At 35.5% G+C, this 27,213-nt stretch overlaps 1 protein-coding gene across 9 annotated transcripts in view; it reads right to left on the bottom strand.

Moving 5' to 3' along the window:
* Positions 1-836: 836 nt before the first annotated feature.
* LOC106096101 (protein NDRG3) overlaps positions 837-27,213 on the bottom strand; it is a 96,271-nt gene continuing 69,894 nt past the window's right edge. For 3 of the 9 annotated variants that reach the window (XM_013263671.2, XM_013263673.2, XM_013263672.2), the window contains exons 2-7: positions 21,476-21,559; positions 20,168-20,361; positions 19,976-20,096; positions 16,848-17,412; positions 16,699-16,783; positions 840-1,801 (exon numbers count right to left, since the gene is read on the bottom strand). In XM_013263671.2, the coding sequence (XP_013119125.1) occupies positions 1,329-1,801; positions 16,699-16,783; positions 16,848-17,412; positions 19,976-20,096; positions 20,168-20,361; positions 21,476-21,522 (1,485 nt within the window). In that variant the 5' untranslated portion in view covers positions 21,523-21,559 and the 3' untranslated portion in view covers positions 840-1,328. Of the gene's footprint in view, positions 1,802-5,659; positions 5,991-16,698; positions 16,784-16,847; positions 17,413-19,975; positions 20,097-20,167; positions 20,362-21,475; positions 21,560-27,213 lie in introns of those variants that run through there. The other 6 variants (XM_013263669.2, XM_013263674.2, XM_013263668.2 and 3 more) reach the window with 5 other exon arrangements.

The raw sequence follows: 27,213 nt of genomic DNA, 5'->3' as shown, positions 1-27,213 counted from the left end.
GGAATTATCTTTGGTTAAATTACATTATTTTGAAATTTTAAACACACAGTCAAGTCGTAATGGAGAAGTACAGTACGAACCTAGAAGTGTAAATAGAATAAATTCAATTCACTCTTCAAAGCTGAAATGAAAAATAGTCCCTGGGATATAAAATTAAATATCCTACTTTTACTTACCCGAAACTGTGTAAATTGAAGGGTCAAGAGGGAAAAGTGAGCATTCTGAATTTCTATAAAATAAAATTCCTCTTGTGTCCACCTAGTATATGTGTATGCAATGTTTCAAACGAATTGGAGAAATACTTTTGTAAATTCAAGCCTTAAAAACTAATTTGTATAGTAGAGGGGTACAGTGTGAATGCTTCAGAATAATACCCCAATGAGAAATTTAAAATAGTTCATAAGGAAAGAAAAATCATTACCAAAATGCTCGTTGGAATATAAAAACCTTCTCAGAGTTTAACTAATGTACATTAACAACGTCCAATTTCTCTTGTAACCAGCCACTGTATAAGTTCAAATAAAAGATTCAAATGAATTTTCGTTCTTGCCATACCGAAATGCTTTCGTGTATTCCTCTTGTACTAATCTACTATAGCAGAAGTCTGCAGAAAAATAGAAATTCCTTGTTAAAACTTTGCAAAAATCCATTACCATAAGGTACCAATTATAAACGATATAGAGGACCTTGGTGGATTTAAAGCATTAAATTCCTCTTGTACCCACCTACTTTATAAGTAAAATTAAAAATTGCAAATGTATGGAAACAAAAATTTTATTTAAGAATGTTTAAAATTATTTGTATTTATTTATGATTTTTTTTAACAAATTTTTTATGCCTAGTAGAAGGGTGCAGTAGGAATGATGTCTGAACTTATGGAATTTCTTCAAAAATTATTTTTCTTTTTTTAGGAAACGTTGTTGGTTTGTGCTGTTATTCTAGTTTAGTGTTTTTTGTTTTATAAAAAGCCGCTTAAGCTCTATCTAAAAAATATTTTAGAGTGTTTATTCTACTACACAAGTTATAACTTTTGACCAATTTAAACATTGTTTCATTAAGTATAGGTGAGAATTTCTAATATCAAAAATAATTGTAAAAGGCTCCATAGCCAGGACCATATATTAGATCCAGATTAAAGTAATCTTTTCTATGAGTGTCTACATATGTTGGTACTCTACAAAGTATAGAAAAATTATACTAAAATTAAGGAATAGAGGAATATATGGGAGATAGCTATTCTCTGCATATGACTTGTATAGAGTTAACCAAGGATGTTTGTTGTTGCTGTATAGATGTGTTGTATAGGAGGGGTTGTGGGGAGAAGCTGTTTAACAGCTCACAGGTTCAGGCAGTGGATTCTCGGTAATACGTATCTTTTTCGATTGACCAGTGGTAACGGTTACATTGGAGGAGGCAGCGGCAGCAGCTGAGTAGGCTCCCTTGATCGAATGTTTATTCAATGAGCATTGTTCCCCCTCACCATTGAGATTCTCCAACAAGTCGGGATTGTTTGTGTCATATGATGACTGGGCAGTTTCATTGCCATTATCCAGAACGGAGTCCTGGTGCGAGGTCAATGCATCATCTGTGGACTGTGACGAAGTGCTCTCATTGTTGTTGTTAATGGCCGTCTCACGGCACAATCGTGTATTGGTACGTATACGAGTTGGTGGTGGCTGCTGTTTAAGTTTCTCGGCCAAAATGCGTTCTTGCTCCTCTTTGAAATTAGCAAAGAAGATATTGGAATAGGACAAGTATTTGGTACCGCAAGGTGATGAAGCTGGTGTCGAGAGTGGTGTAGCTGTGTGGTGCAAAAATTCCATTATCAATAACCATAGGAGGACGAATAGCAGCATACATCATCATCATCATCACAGGGAATGCATCATCAAGATTTGAAGTTGTTGTTGTCGTCGTCGAAGATGCGTTGATTGTAGTTTGTATTTTTTTAGGGATAGTAGTAGTAGTATTTGCTTTTGTTATTACGAAACTTGATCTGGAGGTGGTTTTCTATTTTTTGATTTTTGTTTTGTTTTTGTATTTTTGGTGTCATTTTCAATTTGTTTGATCAGATTCGAGAGTGTGAATGATGCGAGAGTGTGAAGTGGTGTATGTAAGAGTGGGGTGTGTTTTGAAAATGTTAGTGTGTGTGTGTGTGTGTGTGTGAGTGTTTGTCTTGAGTTTTGAATATCATTTTTTATCTCGATGTATATTTTTTTTATTAATTGATTTTATGATTTAGCATTTTTCAATAGATTTAAGTTTATTAATTTATTGTGGAAAGCTTTTGAATGATTTATTTTGAAATCTTATTTAAATGTTGTTTTTGAAAACAATGGGTGCGGTTATGAATTTTGTTGTTTAATTGATTGATTGATTGTTTTGATATGCAATGATGATGAATTTTACAGGATTTGGGATTAGTAAAAGCTTATTTTTTTTTTAATTATTATGACATTTCCATGATGGTGATGCTTGATGCTTGAAAAACAATTATGAGATTCAGAGTAGAAACTGAACGAGCGAGCGAACGAACAATTATGTCCTTAGCAATGTTTGAAATGATGCTCTTTTGTTTTGATTTATTGGTAAAGAAAACAAAGCATTTTGAAGAATAAAGTGTGCTTTAAAACCCCAAAAATTTTTTTTAACGTAACAGAAAAACGTGAATAAAATATATTTCACAATATATCCAGCCTCCACACTCTAGACTCCACATGCCCTTAAGTAAGCTAATATCAATGCTATGCATTTAAAGAAAAATTATAAGACAAAAGTATAAAAAATTTGCTTTACTTTAACTTTGATGAGAATGTTGTAAAAATGTTAGCGTCTTTAATTTTTTTGAAAGCCCTAGCAGTTTATAAACAAAATTTTCCGGATATTCCACAATTCCCATGAAAATTGCAAACTGTTCCATATATAGTTCCGAGTCCCGGGTCCACATATCGTAATGTCAACAGAACTCGGTGAAAACGCAAAGTTAGTTAGGCTGGAACGAATCTTATATACCCTCCACCATGGATCGCATTTGTCGAGTTCTATGCGCGGTATCTCTTTCTAGGTAAACAAAGAATATTGAATAAGAACTGTTACGCTATTGGAGCCATATCAAGTTATAGTCCGATTCGGACCATAAATGAATGCTGAACATTGTAGAAGTCATTGTGTAATATTTCGGTTCATTCAGATAAGAATTGCGTCTTGTAAGGGCTCAAGAAGCAAAATCGGGAGATCGGTTTACATGGGAGCTGCATGTTGAAGAATGAGAGAAGCCGTTGCACAAAATTTCTGCCAAATCAGATGAGAATTGTGCCCTCTATAGACTCAAGAAGTTAAGATCCCAGATTGGTTTATATGGCAGCTATACTGATTTGCGCCACACCTAGCACAGTTATTGGAAGTCATAACAAAACACCTCATGCAAAATTTCAGCCAAATCGGATGAGAGTTGCGCGCTCCATTGGCTCAAGAAGTCAAGATCGAAGATCGGTTTATATAACAGCTATACCAGATTTTAAGTCGATTTGGATCATACTTAACACAGTTGCTGAAGTGATACCAAAACACCACGTGCAAAATTTCAGTCAAATCGGACGTGATTTGCGCCCTCTAGAGACTCAAGAAGTCAATACCCAAGATCGGTTTATATGGCAGCTATATTAAAACATAGACCGATTTGAACCATTTACAATCCCAACCCACCTACACTAATAAAAAGTATTTGTGCAAAATTTCAAGCTCCTAGCCTTCGAAAGTTAGCGTGCTTTCGACAGACAAACGGACGGACATGGCATGACGATCAAGAATATATATACTTTATGTGGTCTCAGACGTAAATTTTTGAGGTGTTACAAACATTTGGCAGTCATTTTGTACAACGGTTTCCCCCATGACCTTCAACATACGTGTCCAATACGGACTGATTTGATCTATAGCTTGATAGAGTTCCCATATAAACCGATCTCCTGATCACGTTTAAATACGTGTGCAAAATTTCATAAAATTCGGTTTAGATGTAGGTCCCCCATATATCTTTGAACCGAAATAGACTTTAGCCTGTAGAAACCACAATTTTCGTAGCGGCAATCCCATGGCAGCCGGTTGTACGTACCGGATTGACCCGATGAATTCCCTCATCGGCAAGGGCTGCCGCCTCAGTGTACCGCACACTGCTACAACAACAACAATTTTTATGTTTTAGCATGATGTTCCATTACGTGCGCAAAATTTCATTAAAATCGATCATGATTTAGATGTAGGTCCGATATGGACTTTTAAGGCAGTAAACGCCACAAATTTGGTCACATAATATAAGGCGTGAGATGTTCTATTTGACGTCCCAGTATGTGTCATCCGAATTGGCACAGATTTCGATATATTGGGTTGCCCAATAAGTAATTGCGGATTTTTTAAAAGAAAGTAAATTCATTTTTAATAAAACTTAGAATGAACTTTAATCAAATATACTTTTTTTACACTTTTTTTCTCAAGCAAGCTAAAAGTGACAGCTGATAACTGACAGAAGAAAGAATGCAATTAGAGACACAAGATGTGAAAAAATTTGTTAACGCCGACTATATGAAAAATCCGCAATTACTTTTTGGCCAACCCAATAATTCCCATATAATCTTTTATCCGATATGGTCTATTAAGGATGTGAAAATCCAGATTTGTTGTCCTGTCGAAGGGAAATCTTACCCATTGAAATATTTGATATTTCAATAGCTATCCAAATTAAAGTCTGACTAGATTTCGAGATAAGTTCTACTGTATTTTCGTATTATATAGTCGGTACCGCTCGACTTTTGACTTTTCTTACTGGTGTTTTTCGCTAATGCTTGTCTACCATCGATATTCACATACTGCAGGCATAGTGGGAGTCTTAATATTTTTCCTTCAAAAAACCGATGAGCCATATATAACATAGAAAATTCGTTTTTTAATTTTTTTTTTTTATCGGATTAAACAAAATTTTTATTGATATTTTTTTTTGTTTGTTTTGGTTTTTGTTGAAGTTGATTTTTGTTTTTCTTTTAATTATAATACGCATATAAGGTAGTAGTATGTATACAGAGCTCTATAATCATCAATTTATGTAATGTATGTAAATATATATGTTATGTATAGTAGTATTTATAAGAATAATAAATTAATGTAGGCGGCTTCTGACAAAATGCAATTTTGTGTTAACAATTATTAATAGAGAGAGAGAGAGAGAGAGAAAACAAACGGAAAAATTCAAACTAAAAGCGAAATTGTAATACTAAACGAACGAAATGAAACAGTTGATTTAAATACGCATGTATGTATATATGTAGATCCTTAAAGCCAGTGCTTTACAAGACACATACAATGGTAATTTGTTTTTTTTTTTTTGTTGTAGTTTTTTATAGAATCTTTTCAAACTTCTTTCAAACAAACAAACACTTAAAAAAGACAATACAAAATAGAAAAATTATTTAGCTTAAACATATATTCAGAAAGGAGAAAAAAAAATAAACATAAAACGAACAAAGGAAACACATACAAAACTGAAACATTAAAAATTAACAACAAATTTGTATTGTATATAAGCAATAGAAAACAAACAAACAAAAAAATTGGTATAATAGAAAAAAAAATTATAAAAAAAACACAAAATTAAAACTAAATGAAATATTTTACACTAATTTCTTTTGTTGTTTTAGAGTTGTTGTTTTCTGTTTTTCATATATTTAACTTAAAGGTAAAATCTTATTTAACGATTAATATTTCCACTGCGATTTTGGGGGTAGTGTAAAGGAGGGGGGTCCTAGGTCCTTTCAAAACCCCCTGGTAATAAGCTCTTACTGCTGCTTCTTCTTCAACGTGGGAGGGCTTGGTTTGGGGTGGCTGTTGGGGTGGGGGGCTGGCTGCTGATTTCTATTGCACACTCAACTCCAAATGTGATGAATTACTCTGGCTTACCGTTGACACTTTGCGGCCCAGCTTTTGTAACGAACCCACAGCTAAGTTGCATTAGCATTTCGTTGTAAAGTTGAGAGATCAGATTTTTGTATGTTGATAAAAAAGTATAAAAAAAGGAAAAGAAATAAATAAACCAAAAATTATAAAATATTAAAAAGAAAAATTAAAACTAAAAAAATTCAACTTTAGAAATGAAAGAAGGCAAACAAAAACTATTTATAAAACTCTTTGCTATATCTTCCAAAAAAATAGTTGGTAAAAAAGCCTTTCAACAAATTGCTACATAAACACACACATAGACAGTGCATATAACATTCGAAAGGATTTTGAGGAGAAGGTTTTAACATGGGGATTGTTTTGTACATTAACCCAAAGCTCATAATTAAGTAATGGGGACTCTAATAACTGAAATATGTATGCAAATACAAATGGGAGTTGATAATAAACTATTATGCTTTATTTTATCTTTAATATATAACTATATAAGAAAAAATTTAAAAACATTGTTTACAAAACCAAATTGAAAAGTATTATAAAAGCAAATCTATAAAATTTTTTCATAATATATTATACTAACTTTAAAAAATTGTATTTCCTTGATACACTACAAAAACGTTTTTTTTATTACACTATTGCAATAGCCTTTAATCAAAAATTATTTTTTTGTTGAATAAAGTTTAAATTTTCAATGGAATCACTCGATACTCACAATTGAAATACCAATCCCTACCCAAGTTTAAAGTTGCCGTTTTATGACCCTACTCTGAAAACATTCTTGTCCTAATTTTAAAGATTCGAGCCAAAGATTAGTAAACTTAATGATAAATTTTTCAACTTTTTATGGAAGCCTTTCCTTTGGTGAAAAATATTTTCCTTTTTTAGAAAGAAATGTTTTATTTTATATGGTAGGTTAATCAAGACAAAAATCTAAAATGAAGGTCAAAATGTTGGTGAATGTTAGGAAATTGACCTTGGGACAAAACCACAGTGTACCCAAAGTTAAAATAGCCTTACAAATTGGAGCATCTTTCAATGTTTAAGTATTTAGGTTAAGATGCCAAGTTAAAAAAAAAAAGGAAAAGCGTGCTAAGGTCGGCCGGGCCGAATCTTATATACCCTCCACCATGGAACACATTTGTCGAGTTCTTTTCCCGGCATCTCTTCTCAGGCAAAAAAAGGATATAAGAAAAGATTTGCTCTGCTATCAGAGCGATATCAAGATATGGTCCGGTTTGGACCACAATAAAATTATATGTTGGAGACCTATGTAAAATGTCAGCAAATTCGAATAAGAATTGCGCCCTTTGGGGGCCCAAGAAGTAAAATAGAGAGATCGATTTATATGGGAGCTGTATCGGGCTATAGACCGATTCATACCATAATAAACACGTATGTTGATGGTCATGAGAGAATCCGTCGTACAAAAATTTCAGGCAAATCGGATAATAATTGCGACCTCTAGAACCTCAAGATGTCAAGATCCCATATCGGTTTATATGGCAGCTATATCAGGTTATGGACCGATTTGAACTATTCTTAGCACAGTTGTTGAAAATCATAACAAAACACAGCATGCAAAATTTCAGCCAAATCGGATAATAATTGCGTCCTCTAGTGGCTCAAGAAGTCAAGACCCCAGATCGGTTTATATGGCAGCTATATCAGGATATGGACCGATTTGAACCATTCTTAATATAGTTGTTGGAATTCATAAAAAACACGTCATGCAATATTTCAGCCAAATCGGATGGGAATTGCTCCCTGTAGAGGCTCAAGAAGTCAAGACCCCAGATCGTTTTATATGGCAGCTATATCAGGTTATGGACCGATTTTAGCACAGTTATTGGAAGTCATAACAAAACACTTCATGGAAAATTTCAGCCAAATCGGATGAGAATTGAGCCCTCTAGCGGCGCAAGAAGTCAAGATCCAAGATCGGTTTATATGACAGCTATACCAGGTTATGTACCGATTTGCGCCATACTTAGCACAGTTATAGGAAGTCATAACAAAACACCTCATGCAAAATTTCTGCCAAATCGGATGAGAATTGAGGCCTCCAGCGGCTCAAAAAGTCAAGACCCAAGATCGGTTTATATGGCAGCTATACCAGGTTATGAACTGATCTGAATCATATTCAGTTGTTGGAAATAATACTAAAACACCAGTTGCAAAATTTCAGTCAAAACGGACGAGAATTGTGCCCTCTAGAAGCTCAAGAAGTCAACACCCAAGATCGGTTTATATGGCAGCTATTTCAAAACATGGACCGATTTGGTCCATTAACAATCCCAACCGACCTACACCAATAAAAAGTATTTGAGTAAATTTTCAAGCGCCTAGCTTTACTCCTTCGAAAGTTAGCGTGCTTTCGACAGACAGACGGATGGACATGGTTAGATCGACTTAAAATGACATGACGATGAAGAATATATATACTTTATGGGGTCTTAGACGCATATTTCGAGTTGTAAGGAAAACAATTTAAAAATAGCATCTTTATTTTAAAGTTTTGGGTCTTAAGCTCGTTTTCATTGTTAAAATACTAGGTATAAGGAAAAATCTTAAATTTTGGGGCAAATTTTTTTCAGTGTAGTAAGCCTTTTGAATAGAAATAAAAATGAATAATAATAATAAATGAATTTGAACAGGAATACGAGTATATGCGCTATGTCTTGCCGGGCCGTATTAGATACATTCTTCGCCATGAACCGAGTTTAGCACTACCTCCAAATGATTCAAATAAGGCTAAATCAAATTTGAGACCACGTGGAGGCAAACTTAGTAAGGGTGCTTGATGTAATAATTGCTGTGTTTTATTTTGTTGTTGTTGTAGTGTGTAGTGTGTTGTACACTGAGGCGGCAGCCCTAGCCGATGAAGGATCCCATCGGGTCAATCCGCACGTACAACCAGCTACATTGGAATTGTGTTTTCTTTTAGTCGTACGCAGGGCAAGTCAGATGTTCTGGATAAAATATCAGTGCAAAGTTGTACTGGTAAGTTATCGATAACATGCAAAAACAGATGGTAAGAAACGATTAATCGTGATTTGCATTATAAAGCACTAAAATACAACACAGCAAATGGAACACAACTTCCAATAATTTAACAAAATAAATAAAATTACGAAATCGAAATAAATAAGAATAAAATAGAAATTGCGCTCAATAGGTGGGCAAGAAGAGAAATATCGATTTATTTCAGATATAAACTAAATGAGGAGGCCAACGTAGCGCAGAAGTTAGCAAGTTCACCTATGACGCTGAACGCCTGGTTTCATATGATCAGTATATCTGCCCAGCATATCCTACTCGAATAAGGACCAGATCCTTCTGGACGCACCTTACCGTAAATAATATTCACTATATGGAGGTAGGTGAAGGTGAAAGTCGATGGCGTAAAAAATATGACCACCAACTTTCTCAAAATACTTAGGACCTCACAAGACCTTGTTGTTGTAGTGTGTTTGTGTATATTTGAGGCGGCTGCCCTTGCCGATGAAGAACTCCATCCGGTCAATCCGGTAAGTACAACCGGTTGCCTTGAGATTATCGCAAGATCTTCACACCTACTAATGCGATTTGTGACAGAAGCCACAAATACAAACAAAAATCTGTATCTTGTGGATAGGCATCCACCGACTAGGTTGGATCTGCATGAACAAGAGCCAGAGGTTCAGCGCAACAAAACGGAGTCTTTAGATCAGACAGGTTAAAAAAAGCACCCTACTAGATGTAATGGTCAAACAAAACCAATATTTTGCAAATCCATAATAAAGGAATATAAAATAAAAAAAAAAAACATTAGTAAATAAATAATATATAAAATAATGATAAGAAATATAATTTTAAAATATTGTAATATAACATTTCCTAAGATTCCTTAAATATACCTCTGACTTCCCAAAGTGAAAATAACAATTGCGCAAACAAAATTACTTTTTACATATGAGTTTATTGAAGTGAATGTTTTTATTTGGTTTTTTAATAAATTTGATTTGATTTGATTTCGGTCGTTTGTTTTATTTACTCTTTAGGAACACAACATTGAGATAAAAGTGCATTGGATTTTATTTTTTTGTTGGTATCGGCTGTTTTGGTTGTTGCACTACACCTATACAAGCATTGATTGATTCCGAATTCGTTTATTTTCAAAAGAAGTTTCTTCAAAGTTTTTTTTTTAAGGTTTGTAATGATTCACAAATAAAGCTTTACTGAGATTTCTCTACATAAGGTATGGAGCCAAATAGTTTTTAAAGCCAATCAAAAATACGAATACAAAACAAAGAACATAGTAAGAGGGAGGTATATTACACACAAAAAAAAAAGAATATTTTATTAAAAAGACAACGCATTAAGTTTTACAGGATGAATATAACCAAACACAATTTTTTTGGTTTTTTCATTTATATATACATACCACAACATTTAAATTGAGACATTTTTTGTTTGTTATATTTTTTTTTGATGTTTTGGAATAGAAAAAAAAACCAATTTCGTTTTGTTAAAAGAAAAATAAATTATACATAGGTTGGTCATTTAGAATACATATAACAATTTTTCGATTGTTGAAATACACGAAAAAAATAAAACCAAGTGGGAAAACAAAAAAAAAGAAAATAATTTTGCAAATTATATGCAAAAAATTAAAAAAAAAAAAACATGTATGGAAAATGTTAATGTTGAAATAGAAACAAAGTTTGAGATATTCCATGAAGTGAGTTGAAAAGTTAATGCAATGGCAATGGTTATGATTTTGCGGTGATCATGGTGTTGTTAATGGTTTGGGGTGTTGTTGGTGGTTGGGTGGTTATTTTTTGATTTGATTTGAGATTGATATTCAATATTTTTATTTAATTTTAATTTTTCAAGTTTTTTTTTTGTTTTTTTTTTTAGTTTAGTTTAGAGGAGAAAAAGAAAAGAAAATACATATTTTTGGTCCAAATTACTTGAAACTTGTAGTACTTTGTTGTTGATTGTGGCTGGTTTATGCTCGTGTGTGTGTGTGTGGGAGTATGTAAGATGAGTTTTATGGGCCAATTACCCTTGACCCTGAGTGAGTTTTCTCTTTTGGTATATAAGTGTTATGTTGAGTGTTGACAAATGTTTTCGTGTGTGTTAAGATTGCCTTAGATAGAATATTGTTGTGAAATAGATTCCACAAAGGACAAAAAAGGATGTTTTTATTTATTTTGAAATTCTGGAGAGGGTAGGGATTTAGAAGACCATAAACCAAAACAAATCATGCCGTACACCATGCCAAAGACAAAGAATAAACATCATTTTTTATATAACAAGAATAGAACAGAAGATTTCTCTATGAAAACAAGACATCCCAAATTTTGACATAAAATTGTTTTTTTTTTTCAAGTAAAAAAATGAATAAATTATAGAAAAAAATTTAAATTCACCTTTATAAAATGTGAAAAGCAAAAAAGTTGAAGCTCCTCAAAAAAGTGGGAAAAAGTGAAACTTTGTTTTTGTTTTTTTTTTATACAAACAACTTTATTTCGTTTATTTTTTTTTTATTATTTAATTTAAGCTTTCTTATAAGATAAATGTAAACCTAATAATTTATTTCTTTAGCTAGTTTCAAAAAAAAAACTCAATCAAAAAACTTTATCTAAGTATATTTATATGAAAATTCTTCGCAAAATAACAAACTGTTCAGTATCTTGGAACAGAGAATGTGTAGATGTGTGTAAAATTTGTTGTTGTTGATTGTTATTAAATCAAGTAACCCTTACTGAGTAAGAAAACAAAATTTTAGAACTACAATATCAAACATTGAAGGGGGAAGGTTTGATGCTGGACCAATACCTAATCGGGATTTAAAATACCGATTTGAAAATCGACCAAAACCCTATCGGCCTAATTCACAAAACTTAACGAAGCCTTAAAATGGGTTTATTTGACATTTCTATTAAAGAAATCTATTTAAAATCTTCATTAAGTGTTGTGAATACCGGTGTATATACCACGTTCAATACAATTTAGGGCCCACTCGTATTTCGATTTTCGATTTCATTACACATCAAAAATTAAAGGGAAAATCGCCAAAGATGATGTAGAGGATGTAGTAGGACATCTAGCAACAAGTCAAGAGACGGCTTTAAAATTATACAGGCTGCCTTCAAAAAAACTATGGTAAATAAATCAAGAGGTTTCTTTCTTGGAAGCTCATCAAATATCCAACTAGCTGATTTATAAGGTCCCTAGTATTGTCGGCAGTGACATTTGGTCATAAAACTCCGTTTACACTACTCATTAAATCTGGATTTAAGGTTCTCGCCAGCTGATTTTATAAAGGGAAACAGATGATCGAGCCGTTAAATCCGGATTTAAAGAGCAGTGTAAATCGGATTCAAAGGAGCAAGATTTAACCACACCCTATAAACTTTATGTTCAGGTGATGTTGGATACCAAGTAACGGTTTAAATTGGCTTTAATTTATTGGGTTGCCCAAAAAGTAATTGCGGATTTTTCATATGACTCTGTAATTGCATTCTTTCTTCTGTCAGTTATCAGCTGTTACTTTTAGCTTGCTTTAGAAAAAAAGTGTTAAAAAGTATATTTGATTAGAGTTCATTCAAAGTTTTATTAAAAATGCATTTACTTTCTTTTAAAAAATCCGCAATTACTTTTTGGGCAACCCGATAGATAAGACCAATCTTGAACCCTCCTTCAACTCAAAGTGGAACCCAGTTTTCAACTAAGTACGCGACCCCGCAAACCATGTAAGAATCATGATTTGCAAAAATGTACCTTAAATGCTTCTAGACAGAGAAGGGGTACCGTACGTACTTGCGGATTTACAATTTTAGGTCGTTATTACCTTACCAGAAGTGCGATGGATTGGTAAAAGGTTCACAACTTTGAAATAATAGGCATTGTAAAGGGTGGTTTTTAAGCTATTTCCTTTTTGGCAAAATTTTTGCTCGTTTTTTTTTCATTTTTGGCTCAATGGGTACATAAATGAGCAGAATTGTCGATGTTGGAATGAAGATTAGCCAGTAGTATTTGCAAGAGCTACCAATCCATCCAGAAAGACACAGTTTGGTGCGATTTAAAGGCTGGTGGCGCCATTGGATCGTACTTCTTCAAAGATGATGCGAATCGTGACGTAACTGTGAATGGTGAGCACTATCATTAGATGATATGCAATTTTTTTTGCTCTAAATGCAAGAGCTTGACTTGCATGACATGTGGTTTCAATAAGACGGTGCCACTTGCCACACAGCACGCGTAACAATGGACTTATTGAGAGGCGAGTTCGGTGAATATTTTATTTCACGTTCGGGACCGGTCAATTAGGCGCCTAAATGGTGCGATTTAACGCCTTTAGACTATTTTTAGTGGGGCTATTTTAAAGCTAATGTCTGTACAGATAAGCAGGCTTCAATTGACGCATTGGAAGACAATACTGAAGCATTTATTCGTGAGATACCGGTCGAAATGTTGGAATAAGTGTGCCAAAATTGGACTAAGCGGATGGACCATTTGAGGCGCAGTCACAATTAACATTTCCATGAAATAATCTTCAAACATTAAATTATATGGACCGTACAACACATTATTCAATTATCGATTAAATTAAACATTCATGCATTTTTCTGAATTTGATGTGTTTATTATTTTCAAAACTTTCCTATAGCTCTTAAAAAATTACCCTATATTAGAGCAGACGTTTTATTGGAAATGAATTTGGCTGTGGGTTAGTGAGTGACACCTTGTCTGGTTGTTGTTGTTGTATCAGTTTGTTGTACTCTGAGACGGCTGCCCTTGCCGATGAAGGACTTCATCGGATCAACTCGGTACGTACATCTGGCTGTCATGGGATTGACCTTGTCTGCTGTTAATCGACAATAGTAATAAAATCGTCCAAGAAGATTTTAAAGAGAAAAGAGGAAAGGAGAATATATTTGATTCAAAAGTCGGAAATTGCAGCCCCCCCAGAAGAAACATTCAATAATGGATTGAGGATAATAGGTAATAAGTTCCACCAGGTTTTAACATCTTAATATTCAAAATATCACATGGTTTTCCCTCGATTAAGCAATGAGAAATCAGGTTCGCCTTCTTGACATAGAGGAGGCATTCATTCTTCGTGTTAGGTTAGTTGGCGGTTAGTTGATAACGCCACAAACTGCAACGGCATACTTCACTCGACAGACTAATTTGCTGGATAAAAGTACGCCTTGTCACCATGATCTTGCAGCACAATCCATGGAAAGGGCTGTCAAATTGGAATTTGGTTATCAAATGCCTCCCTCAAGGAACCCAAGATAGGACCAGATGTGTTCAACTGCTGTTGAAGCTAAGAATGCAGCAGCATAAAGAAAACCGCTGCAGTCGCTTGGCATCGGGTTCTATGCACCAGATTGACCATAAGGAGTCCCCAGTGACACTAGTTTTGCGATAAAGCGAATAATAATACTGGCAAACAGATGCTACTTTGGATTAAGTAAGCGGTTTAGAAACAAGGCTACCTCTCGACAGACGAAGATTACACTATACAAGACACTGATACTACCCGTGTTGTTATATGGTTCTGAGGCATGGGTGCTTGTACAATTATAGCAGATGAGACAGTACTTGGAGTATTTGAGAGAAAGATTCTTCGTAAAGATAAGGACCAGTTTGCGTTAATGGAGAATATAGGCGACGTATGAACCACGAGCTGTATGACGACGATAGCATAATTACACGTATCAAAATACAACGGCTGCGTTGGCTAGGCCATGTTGTCAGAATGGATGAAGAAGCTCCAGCAAAGAAGTCTTTTGAAGGCAAACACGGTGGTACACGCAAACCGGAAAGACCAAAAGCATCAGGCCCCCACCCATTGATGACATCTGCGATGGGTTGAAAGTCTACCTCAACGAACTTGCCTCATATTTCGCTGCAAGAAATCTAAAGATATCCGCCACCAAATCTTCAGCCACATTGTTCACTACAAATACGCGTGAAGTGAATACTGAGCTGACTGAGATGGTCGATGGAGAAATGATTTCGACCATCCAGTGTCCCAAAATGCATGGCGTCACATTTGACAGCTCTTACACATTCTCCCCACATGCCACAGCAAAGTCAAAAGTAGAAACAAGGTCCTCAAGTCACTTGCTGGCAGCACTTGGGGTGCAGACAAATACCACGTACAAAGCAATTGGCCAGTCTGTGGTAAGTTATGCAGCGCCAGTGTGGTCTCGTCAACTTTGTGACACGCAGTGAAATAATATTCAGATCTGTCAGAATGTCGCCCTCCGAACTGAGACGGGCTGTCTACTCAGTTCCCATGTGGACCACCTCCATCGGGGGAGACAAAGATCCTACATGCTGTCTAAGCATTACCTTTTGGGCTGTTATCGCAGAGACCATCCAAATCAGAAGCCTTAAGGTAGATCTATATGATCTAGAACCTGAGGTTCAGCGCTACAAGAGAGAACCTCTAGATCAAGCGGCTTATCAAGCAGGTGGAACAAAAAAAAGTTCTACGTCAATATAAATGCTCTAAATAATGAAAATATGAAATTTCATCAAAATCGTACAAGGGAATCGAGTTTCAGACGCTATGGTTTAGGTTGAATTTGTTCCCCATCCGTGTAAACATAGGTTTTTGCTGAAGTGTTCATCATTACATATATGTACATTTTCAATGTTTGATATTGCGGATTAACCAGATCATCCAATTACGACACGTAGTATTACAAACTAAGTTGTAGTTACGAAACTGCATAACATTCTCATTAAATGCTAATGGTGTTAAGGGAATATTTCAAGGGGGTTTAATGTATTTTTTGAAAAATTTAAAAAAAAATCGAATTAATAAAGGCCTAAAAAGCCAGCCAGACACCCTTAAAAACATCCCTTAACTAAATTAATGGACTAGATTAAAAAAAAATATATCATTACTAGTACCACAAGGAAAAAGTTTTTCCTTAAAACCTTTCTAGATTCACTCGCAAACATTAACAAAAATACATTTAACTAAGTGGGCAACAAAACGTTTAAAACAGGGAAAAATGGATTATTTGTCATATGTTAGGCGCTAGGTACTTTCGGAGTTGTAGTGCTGCAGGGGAAATTTAAACTAGAATTATGTACCAGAGATGTCTAGGAGGACAGAGGGGCCGGGCGAGATTAAGTGATGTGACTGGTGTACATGGGAAGTAATGTGTAAGTGTGGCTTTGTGTGTGAGTGTGTGTTTTTGTGTGTCTAAAGGATATATGAAAACAATGTAGTTGTAGAAATTGTTAAGCTAATTATAATGGTATCTGGCTAATGAAATATGGCATAGTTGAAGTTGTAGTTTAGGTGATAGTGATTGTGGCAAGATAGTATATTTTTTATTATTCTTTAAATAATTTGGTAATAAAACATATAGAAAGAATACTGTTTCTGGTTTGGTTTGTTTTTGCTATCATTTATGTATGTCGGTATGTATGTTGTTTTATTAATTGATATATATGAATAAGTATAAAAAAATGAATGGATTTCTTCTATTCTGAGAAGTTATATTGCTTGTACGAACGATTTGTTTTGCGTGAGTATATATATATATATATAGTTTAGATATATATAGAAAAAGATTTTTTAAAAAATCCGAGTTTTATTTTCTGTTTTTTTTTTTTATTTGTATAAATTGGTGGTAGTGTACGACAGTTATCGATAGTTTATTGTGGTTTGAGTTGAGTAGAGTGAGAAATGACACAAAAAATATGCCATCTATCATCTTGTCTAACACTTACCATAGCCTTCGCCTTGTAAGAAAAGCCTAAAGGCTTCGGCCAATTTCGCTGGTTGTTCCTCCAAAACCATGGCGCAGTCCGAAATCTGCAACCAGCAAGAAAAATGTCAAAATTTTGGGAATCCCTCCAACAAACTCATGACCACTTACCTTCATCCAGGTGGAGTTGGTGGGATCCAAACGGCCATTAAATGTCACAGTATCATCAACATGTGGTGACAAGGCTCCCGTGATATTCATTATGGGCATTTTCAAAGTTGCCGCCGATGGCTCTGTGCCTGGGGTACCTGGTGGAGTACGAGCAATATTCAAATCGTTGCGGTGTATATATGAGTTAATCAGCATGGCCAAATTGGTGGGATTTACACCACGCTCGAAATGCTGCTTGTAGACTTGCACCAGATCATGGTTTCGTTCCTCAGGATTGCGTCCAAAATGATGCCACATCAGATAATCGATAACACCTTGAGTCATGCCTTTGGTGCGTAGAAAACGAGCATTGAAACTCTGATAGCCCCATTCAATCCAGCCCGATTGTGTTGACACACAATTGATGAGACACATGGCTCCAACTTTGTCCGGATGGGCCAAGGCAAAACGTGCCAGTATATTAGCGCCAGCGCCAATGCCAAAACCAATAACGGACTTGAGACCAAACTGGGATAAAACGAATTGCAATTGATTGGCAAGATCGTCCATGGTTGGATAGATATAACTGCAAGGAGGGAAATATGAGGAATATGAGAAATCTAAAGAACAAGTAAAACAAGGTAAAGACTGGCAAGGAAGGGTAAGGAACAATCTTATACACACGTCTACTATTGATTGCGTTCGGCAAGCGCCCTACACGAATTCTTTTTATATGAACTCAGTTAAGCCATACCTGGCATAGATGTTGAAAATTAGAACAGAAATTCATATATATAATATGAAAACCTGAGATCGGAATTGATTCTAGCTGGTGCTCATGAAGTCTAAACAAAGTAACAGTTAACATGAGAGAAATATTACGTTATTAGGATTACGAGGAGGTGCAGCAACTCGCCAGACATTTCTATTGCAAACCTTGATCTCCTGAGTGACGTACCCTCGCAAGCCGTCATTTCTTTGGGATCAGATCACCTCCTCATAATTCTCACAATCGACCGACCATCCGATTTCATAACCTCTGAGCGCCGGATGTTTATCGATCAGAAAAAGGCCGATTGGGTCGGCTTCAGAGAGTACATCACTCCCGGCTTCAGTGAACTCACACCCCCTTAAAATGTGCAAGTTACCAAGAGAAAATACCGAGACATCATTAAAGCAGTAATCGCTCGCTTTATACCAGCCGGTCGAATACCCCAAGTAATGTCCAATTTCCCGGCGCAGGCAGGTACTCGCAGACAACAGTGATGGGATTCGTTGCATGGACCCCACTAACCCCAGAATCAGCGAGCTGAATCTGGAAGTATACAGGGTAGTCAATGAACATAAACGGAAACATCGATCATCTACACGAGGATACTAAGATTATTAAAGTTATAATCCCAAGCCGAGCTGATGCGTCTGAGACATGTCAATAGGAATATATGGATGTTTAGAGACGCGATGCGGCCGCCAATGCGACTATGAGACTAAAGGCGATGGGAGAATGAATAGAGGATAGAATCATTAATTCGCGCGATTATCGAGGCGACGATAAGAAATCTGGATGGAATGGAAGAAGTTTCGGATCGAATACATGAGACGACAATGGGGGTTTACATTGAGGATTGGATGTGTTGGCGAGTACCTGATCATATTGGTTCTACAGACGGAAATCCGAGTGATCACGGGCACCATACTCCCTGTATGGTGTTAACGCGAGAGCATCAAGAACAGTAAATTGACCATCGGGCTATAAAAACCAGAACGGTAAGGTAACAAATAGCCTGTGAGCGTCAGAAGAAGATTAATACCTTCCACGTAGATGACACTGGCCATAGCGGGGTAAGGGGGAATGAATGAGGACACGAATCGGCAGTAATAGCCAAGAGATAGCTGTGAGTACCACACAAGCTAAAACATTGAAGTCCGATCTGTGCTTCGAGCTACTGGGCGCGTCCACAGGTTGTGGATAGGGGAATGCTCCATACGGGGTAGCTGCAACAGCAGTCGCGATGTTGGATATGACAAGGTGAGTTATTGGCGCCTTTAAATAACCAATGGCCACCCTATTTCCGCGGCGATCGGCCCTAAAACATCAATCGGCTTGAATCGGTCTAAAACATATAGCTCCGATATCAACCGATTCACCGATTGCACTTCTTGAGACCTGAAGGTACGTGCAAATATGGACTCAATCGATTCATAACCTGATATAGCAAAAAACATAACAAATGCGATCCATGGTGGAGAGTATATAAGATACGGCCCGGTCGAACTCAGCACTTTTTAACCTCCACCATGGATCGCATTTGTCGAGTTCTTTTCTCAGTATCTATTTTTAGACCAACAAAGGATAAAAAGTTCTGATTCGAAACATAATCGAATTGAATGTTGGAGACCATAATAGAAGTCATTGTATAAAATTTCAGCCAATTCGAGTAAGAATTGCGTCCTTAAAGGGCTCAAGAAGTAAAACAGGTGGATCGGTTTATATGTGAGATGTATTCGGCTATAGACCGATTCAGACCCTAGTTGACACGTAAGTTAAAGGTCATGGGAGAAGCCGTTTCACAAAATTTCAGCCAAATTGGATAACCAGCTATGTCAGGTTATGGACCGATTATAACCATACTTAGCACAGTTGTTGGAAATCATTACAAAACATTTCATGCAAAATTTCGGCCAAATCGGATACAAATTGAAAAAGAAGTCAAGATCCACGATCGGTTTATATGGCAGCTATATCAAAGGTTGTTTAGGCTGTTAGGCTGTTTATACCCAACGGGTAATGGGACAGGTCCCAAATGGATAGGTCCTCTGATGATAGGGACCGGTCCCAGTTCCCTTCTCCTTAGACGAATTGCCACCATTCTAACACCGTAGGATAGGTTCAGGGACGATTCGAAAAGGATGAGTGTACTTTGCAAGTATTTTTAAGAGATATCACATTAGTTAGCAAATATATTCAACGGATAATCAATTTTTAACAATAATTAAAAATAATTAAGATTCATAAGTTATGACAATTAAAACTTTTCATTCCCTGTAGGATATGTCCTGTGACAGGCAATTATTCTCCAGTTTAGGACCGGTATATTGGGGCAATTGACTACACAGGGTATTTACTCAAAACATAAAATATCACTTACTCCTCTGGTAAAGTAGGGGCACCTTCTTCCTGACCCGGTGCGGTTACATGATAAACACAAAAGTTTTCCAATAAACCACGCATCAGAGGGAAATTGAAAAAGCCAGCAAAACTAGTGGCATCTGGAGAAGGAAAACAAAAACAAAACACACATTTTTATACAACAATGCCATATTTCAAAAGTTATACTTACAGTTCAAACCCAAATCATGATAGGTTAAAATAGCTGGTTTCGATGTATCACCCTGTATGGCCACCAATATTTCACCTTTATCGGTGGTAATACGTCTCTGATCGCAAGAGTCCACAATAGAGCCGCGAGCATGGGGGAATTGTAGTTGGACAGAGCGAAGCTCAATATCATCCATGGGATCAACAGGCATGGTTCTATGGAAGCAATAGATAAAGAGAAAATGTGAATTAATAACAAAATCAAGCAACTGGTGGAAAGCAAAAACTGTATTTTCTGTTATATGAAAAGTTTTTTTTTTAACTGCTATACTTTTGTTTTTGGTATCTGGTTTTTTGTAAAGGAAACAAACTTGATTTGTTGAAATTTCAACAACTTGTTCTTTTTTTTAAAGGAGAAATTGTTGTATGGGTTTGCTAACTAAACATAAGCCGATAAACTTTTTGTGATTCTTTTGTTTTTCTCAGAGGGTCTTTGTAGGTGGTTTTTCAAGTATGATGATGGATTGATTCTAGTATCTCCTTCTACTTTACGATACTAATTTGCAAATATGATTTTTTACTTTACAGGGAATAGGGTGGGGATTTTAGAAAAAATCCTGGGTATGAAGATGGATTTGATACTGAGAAAAAACTTAAGGCAATTTTTTAAACTACAAAACAAGAGAAATAAAATGGAAACAATTTGGAAAGATTTCAAAAAATTATATATTTCTAATAAACAAAAACCATTTTAATAAAATGTTACTAATTTTTAAATTTAATACAAAAATAAAAATTTGAAATTTAACTGAAATTTAATTTGAAAGCTTAATTGTAGATTTCTTTTAGAAATACTTTACACTAGTTTTTGGTTCATTTGTATAGTGATTGGTGGACTCGTTTTGGACTGGTTTAGTATGGGTTAAGGTTGAATTCATAACAAACTAGGCTATATATGCATATATATATATATGAACGACTAAATCGCAAAATGTTTGCAAGTAGCTAAGAAAAATTGGCAAGCTGTTTGTTTTTCCTTGGTTTTGTTTTAGGGAGGTTTTAGTACAAAAAAAAAACAAAAAAGGGTTAATAAAAAATAGTCATAGTCATCCTCAAACGTAAGAAATCAAACAAAGCAAAATGCATTTTCAAAGGTTTAACAAAATTGAACAATTTAAGGGATTTTTGGTTTTTGCTTATTTCTCGATGCTTTCGACCGATGCTTTTTTCTGAACATTCTTTGTGGGCTATATGGATGCATGGTTGGGTTGGAATTGGTTTTTGGGTTGTTTCGTTTGCGGTTTGTAGGAATTTTTCATTCAAATCTTACCCCAGAAGACGAGCCTCCTCGGCAGTGTGTGCTGGTGCTGATGGCATCTTGGTGTTGAGTGTCTTACCCGTTTTATCCCGGTCTCTGAAATAGATTAAATGAGCATGCAAGCACAAAACAGAAAGAAAAAAACAAAAGAAAATAGAAAGAGAGAAAGAAAAAATGTAAAATACAACTGATAAAAGTGTACGAAACCAAAAAATCATCATCGCCCCCCCAAAAGTTCTTTGCAAAGGAGCAGTGGCAGGGGCAATGACAGCAACGTACGCTTAAATGAGTTATACATTCATCGAGTGTTCTTTTTCAGGTAACATTTAGTTTGTTTCGTTTGGCTCTTTTTTGTATTATTTATTAATGTTTAGTTTTTTGGAGTAGTTGTTTAATTTGACTTAAAATATGCGTTTATGGCATGTGTGGGCTGGTGGAGTGGTTTTGTGTGTGTGTGTGTGAAGTGGTTTGGGACTATTGGGGGATGTGGTTGGTTAAAAGTTGACACGAACACCCGTTGGAAAATCAAATCGCATTACAAACAATTTTGCATTAACAAAACTGTTATACTGATATATAACACATACATATATAGGTAGTGCTTTTGCACATCTTAACTAGTATAATAAGTTTCATACTCGTAGGTTATAAATCAAATCACAACTGTTATAAATTAAAATTTTGCTTGCCTCCGTTATCATAGGTCACAAATAACAGTATCTCTATTTTTCGCCATAAAAAATTTGGTTACAGATTATTAACCAACTTTTTTACACAGTATAGCTTCACAGTATAGCCTCTTTTTACATTGTTTTTCCTATTGCGATAGGTCTTATTGATAAAATAAAATATTTGAGAAAAGCTATATATAAAACTGTTATACATACTTAGGCGGTATGAAATAAGGCCCCAATGCAAAAATGCCCCAAACGATACATGAAATAAGAACCCAAACTGTTTTACACGAAACAATAACAACGATAATTGGGGCTTTACTTCCATTTATGGGGCTATATTTCATTTTAAAAATTTGGGCTTAATTTCGAATGAAATAAGACCACAAATTTGCAAATGACACAAAGTCGCAGACCTTATTTTTGGGGCTTTATTTATTTGGTTTACAAACATTTAAAATAAAACATTTAGAATGATTTCCCGGACATTAGTCAATCGTATGAAATAAGGCCCATACTTTCGGCCCTTATTTCGTTTTAGTTTGGGGTGTTTTTTTTTCATTTCGTTTCGCGGCCCTATTTCATTTTCATTTTAGGGTTTGTATTTCATTATGAAATAAGGCCCCATTTTAGGGTTTGTATTTCATTATGAAATAAGGCCCCAATTTTGGGTTTTTATTTCATTTTCCGTTTGGGGCTTTATCTCATGGGGGCCTTATTTCATACCGCCACATACTTATACAGCAATCATGGCAATATGCATTGGTACTCCCAAATAGGGAAACACATACCCTCCATTTCTCCTTTTGATCCCAATAAGCAAAATACGAAATATTAAGGCGATCTGTAAACGATAACCCGTACCACCGCGACGTCCAAAGTTGAATGTTGTACTTTCTAAGGAAATCAGTTGAGGATTTTGGGTTCTAGCCTAAAATACATAAGCAAAGTACAGATTTACAGCCAGAGAAATTAGTTTGCTAATATCAGCAAACACTGTCTGCTGATATTTAATAAAAAATTGTGGACTTTTGAATAATTCCATACAACGTTTTTGAACTCCTAAACAACAATTGAAGGTTTTGCTATATATTAAAAAAAAATTTTCCAATTTTAGGCGTTAATTTTTGTTTAAAAGCATAAATATAACAGTAGCAGTTATTTTGTCTTCTGTTAATTAAATTCGTTAAAAAATTTGCAAATTGAAGAAAATTTACCGTTTTCTGCTTGTAAAATTTAAGTAAGAAGTAAGAGCGTGCTAAGTTCGGCCGGGCCAAATCTTACATATCCTCCACCATGGATAGCATTTGTAGAGTTCTTTGCGCGGTATCTCTTTTTTAGCAAACAAAGAATAATGAAAAATAACTTTTATTGTATTGGAGTTATATCAAGTTATAGTCCGATTCGGATCATAAATGAATTGAATGCTGAACATTGTTGAAGTCATTGTGTAATATTTCAGTCCATTCGGATAAGAATTACGCCTTGTAGGGGCTCAAGAAGCAAAATCTGGAGATCGGTTTATATGAGAGCTGTATCAAACTATAGATCGATTCAGACCATATTGAACACGTATGTTGAAGGCTATGGAAAAAGCCGTTGTACAAAATTTCAGCCAAATCGAATGATAGGTTCAAGAAGTCAAGACCCCATATGGGTTTATATGGCAGCTATATCAGGTTATGTACCGATTTGCGTCATAACAAAACATCTTATGCAAAATTTCAGCCAAATCGGATTAGAATTGCGCCCTCTAGCGGCTCATGAAGTCAAGATCCATGATCGGTTTATATGGCAGCTATACCAGATTGTGAACCGATTTGAACCATACTTATCACAGTTGTTGGAAGTGACAGCAAAACTCCACGTACAAAACTACTGCCAAATCGGATAAGAATTACGCCCTCTGGCGGCTCATGAAGTCAAGATCCATGATCGGTTTATATGGCAGCTATACCAGGTTATGAACCGATTTGAACCATACTTAGCACAGTTTTTGAAAGTGACAGCAAAACTCCACGTACAAAACTACAGCCAAATCGGATAAGAATTACGCCCTCTAGAGGCTCAAGAAGTCAAGACTCAAGATCGGTTTATATGGCAGCTATATCAAAACATGGACCGATTTCGCCCATTTACAATCCCAACCGACCTACACTAATAAAAAGTATTTGTGCAAAATTTCAAGCTCCTAGCTTTACTACTTCAAAAGTCAGCATGCTTTCGACAGACAGACGGACGGACATGGCTAGATCGACTTATAATGTCATGACGATCAAGAATTTATATGCTATATGGGGTCTTAGATGCATATTTCGAGGTCTTACAAACAGAATGACGAAATTAGTATACCCCCATTCTATGGTAGAGGGTATAAAAATAATATGGAATATAAAAATGTTTGAAATATTTATCAATTTTTTTATTTTAACTTTAACAGCAAAAATTTGCTGTTTTAGCAAAAAAAATACTGCTGTCCATTTTCAGCAGATTTTCTCCTGCAGCAGCGATCTTTTTTGCTGTTTTTACAAACAAACTTCTTTGAGTTTATATGGCATTTATATGTTGAAACATTGACTGCACTCTGTACCAATACATTAGCTGTAATATAATATAAGGGTTGACTCGGAACTTCTTCTTGATTTGGGTCAGCCATGTCCGTCTATTCTTTCTGTACTGTAGTCCGTCTGTACACCCAAAAAATTAGTCTGCTGATGTCAGAAACATGATGTCTGCTAACATTAATTTAAAAATGTTATATATTTGAATAAATCCATTTAACATTTTAAAATTCTTATATTATATTAATGAACAATAATGAGTGAATTAATCCCGTGTTTGTGGAAATAATACCGTATGGTTTGGATAAAACGCTTTGCATGATCCAAAGCAAAAAAACGGTGTTAAATCCCTATCAATACCATATGGTATCAATCTTTGTTTTGGTATGCAACTGTTATACGTTCTTTTTCCCGCTAGGCCATTAATTATAGCCCCTACACTATGCTCTGCTATACATTATTATTTTCATAGGTCATAAATTACCTATCCATGATTTGTTATAACATCACATGGAGAACTTTTCATACTGTTATACAAACATTTTAGCTTATATATAAATTCTAACGAATAATCCACCATGTAAATATGAACATTTAAATTGTCGCTGGTGCTTCCAAAAATAACACCACAAATTGCTGTAGGCACGCACTCACGCTATGTCTTAGTACGAGTTTTGCAGTTGAAGTGAGTGAGTGACTGTGTGTTTGTGTGCATGAAGTCCTCTGTTAATGAATAAATGATGTATTTTTCCTATGGCGTAGTTTTTGTAGAAGAGCGCAGTTAGTTCGAATCGAAATTTTGTATTTCAAGTATAGTTTCTAAACTGTGGTAATAAAGAGAGGAAGGCCACCGTAGCGCGGAGGTTAGCATGTCCGCCTACGACGCTGAACGACTGGGTTCGTATCATGACTTAGAACATCAGAATGCTGGCGACATTTGTGAGATACTTTCCCATTTAAAGACTCTTTCCCCACTGCGGCACGTATTTCGCACTCGGCTATACAAATTAGGCCACTTATCATTGAGCTTAAAACTTCAATCGGACGGCACTCATTAATATGTGGAAGTTTGCCCCTGTTCCTTAGTGGAATGTTAATGGTTCAAATTGCATTTGGTAATATAAAGATGCAGAATACACTGAGAAAAACTAAAAGCGATTTGAACACTTTAATGGTTCAAAATCGCTTTGTTAAGCTAATTTTAAGACAGAAAGTAGTAAACACAAGATTATGTGATGCCCAAAAATACATTGAGTGACGTAGCCTGTTCCGTAAGAACCTACTGGATAGCTGATACGCAGTGTTACCAAGTTCACACTGGTATATCTGTCAAACTAGAAATGACAGCTACATGATATTTTTGGTTTTATTGACAATTTATTATATTGTTTGTAAGCCACCATGAACATTCTGTGAAGAAACCGGGCCAAAGTTCTCACATATCAATGTGTGCTGTCGGATTCGGATGAAAGGGGACCTCTTTTCATACACTAGTCTAAACGGCGTGTCGCAGTGTGACATTTAACAAACGTTGCCGGCATTAGGAGGGCATAACTACCGCAGAAAATTGTTTTCTGATGTTCTTGCCAGGATTCCAAAGTGTTCAGAGTCATTGGCGGACATGCTAATTTAAAAACAGAAAGTTACTCGTAATGGGGTTCAAGTGTAACAGTGTGATTGCGTTATATTCGGCTGGTAAATCCTAACTCAAACGCCTGAAAATGAACAAAATGTTTGGATATGGCACCATGAATCGTTATGCAAAAGACTCGAAACAGCAAAGGAATGGCTTCATTTGCACGAATGTGATAAATTTTCGAACATTGCATTCTCTGACGAGAAAAATTTGAGCAATTTGTAAACTTCCAAAATAATCGAATTTACTAAACCGAGAGCCCGTACCAGAAATTGAGCTAACGAACGGCCACCCGTCATCGCAAGTTATGGTGTGAGACAACTGTGACCGCCTATGGCCGCGCTCTAATCGTTTTCATCGATCCTGGCGTTAAATTAAATGCGACTTATTATCAGGCAAATACAATTGTTAACGAGCTGCTTTGGAGTCTTGGGTTAGCAAAAATTTCGGTCGTAAACCATGGACCTAACAAAAAGACTTCGCACCGTCAAAAAAAGCTAGAATGGCTAAAAATTATGTTACCCACTTTACCAGATGCCAATGCTGCCATTTTAGATAGCAATGTATGGATTCGCTGAAGGGAGCCATTGTGCGGAAATGGTTTTCTTCAGCAAAAGTCGAGGCAAAGTAAAAGTGACACATTTTAATACCCACCACCATAGGATGGGGGGCATACTAATCCACTCATTCCATTTGTAACATCTCAAAATATTGATTTGTGTCCCATTAAAATATGTATATTCTTGATCGTCTTGACATTCTATATAATAAGTTCAATTGTGTAAATTTAAGTTCAAACCATGTTGTGGTTCCCAAGATTTGGCTCAGCCAAACTAAGGACGTGTTTCATTATTGTCATTTGAATCAATAAAAATATTT

Source organism: Stomoxys calcitrans, chromosome 5 (genome assembly GCF_963082655.1).
Source record: "Stomoxys calcitrans chromosome 5, idStoCalc2.1, whole genome shotgun sequence".
Classification (NCBI taxonomy): Eukaryota; Metazoa; Arthropoda; class Insecta; order Diptera; family Muscidae; genus Stomoxys; species Stomoxys calcitrans.
Note: the sequence above shows the minus strand (reverse complement) of the source record. Positions and strands in the feature narration are given on the sequence as shown.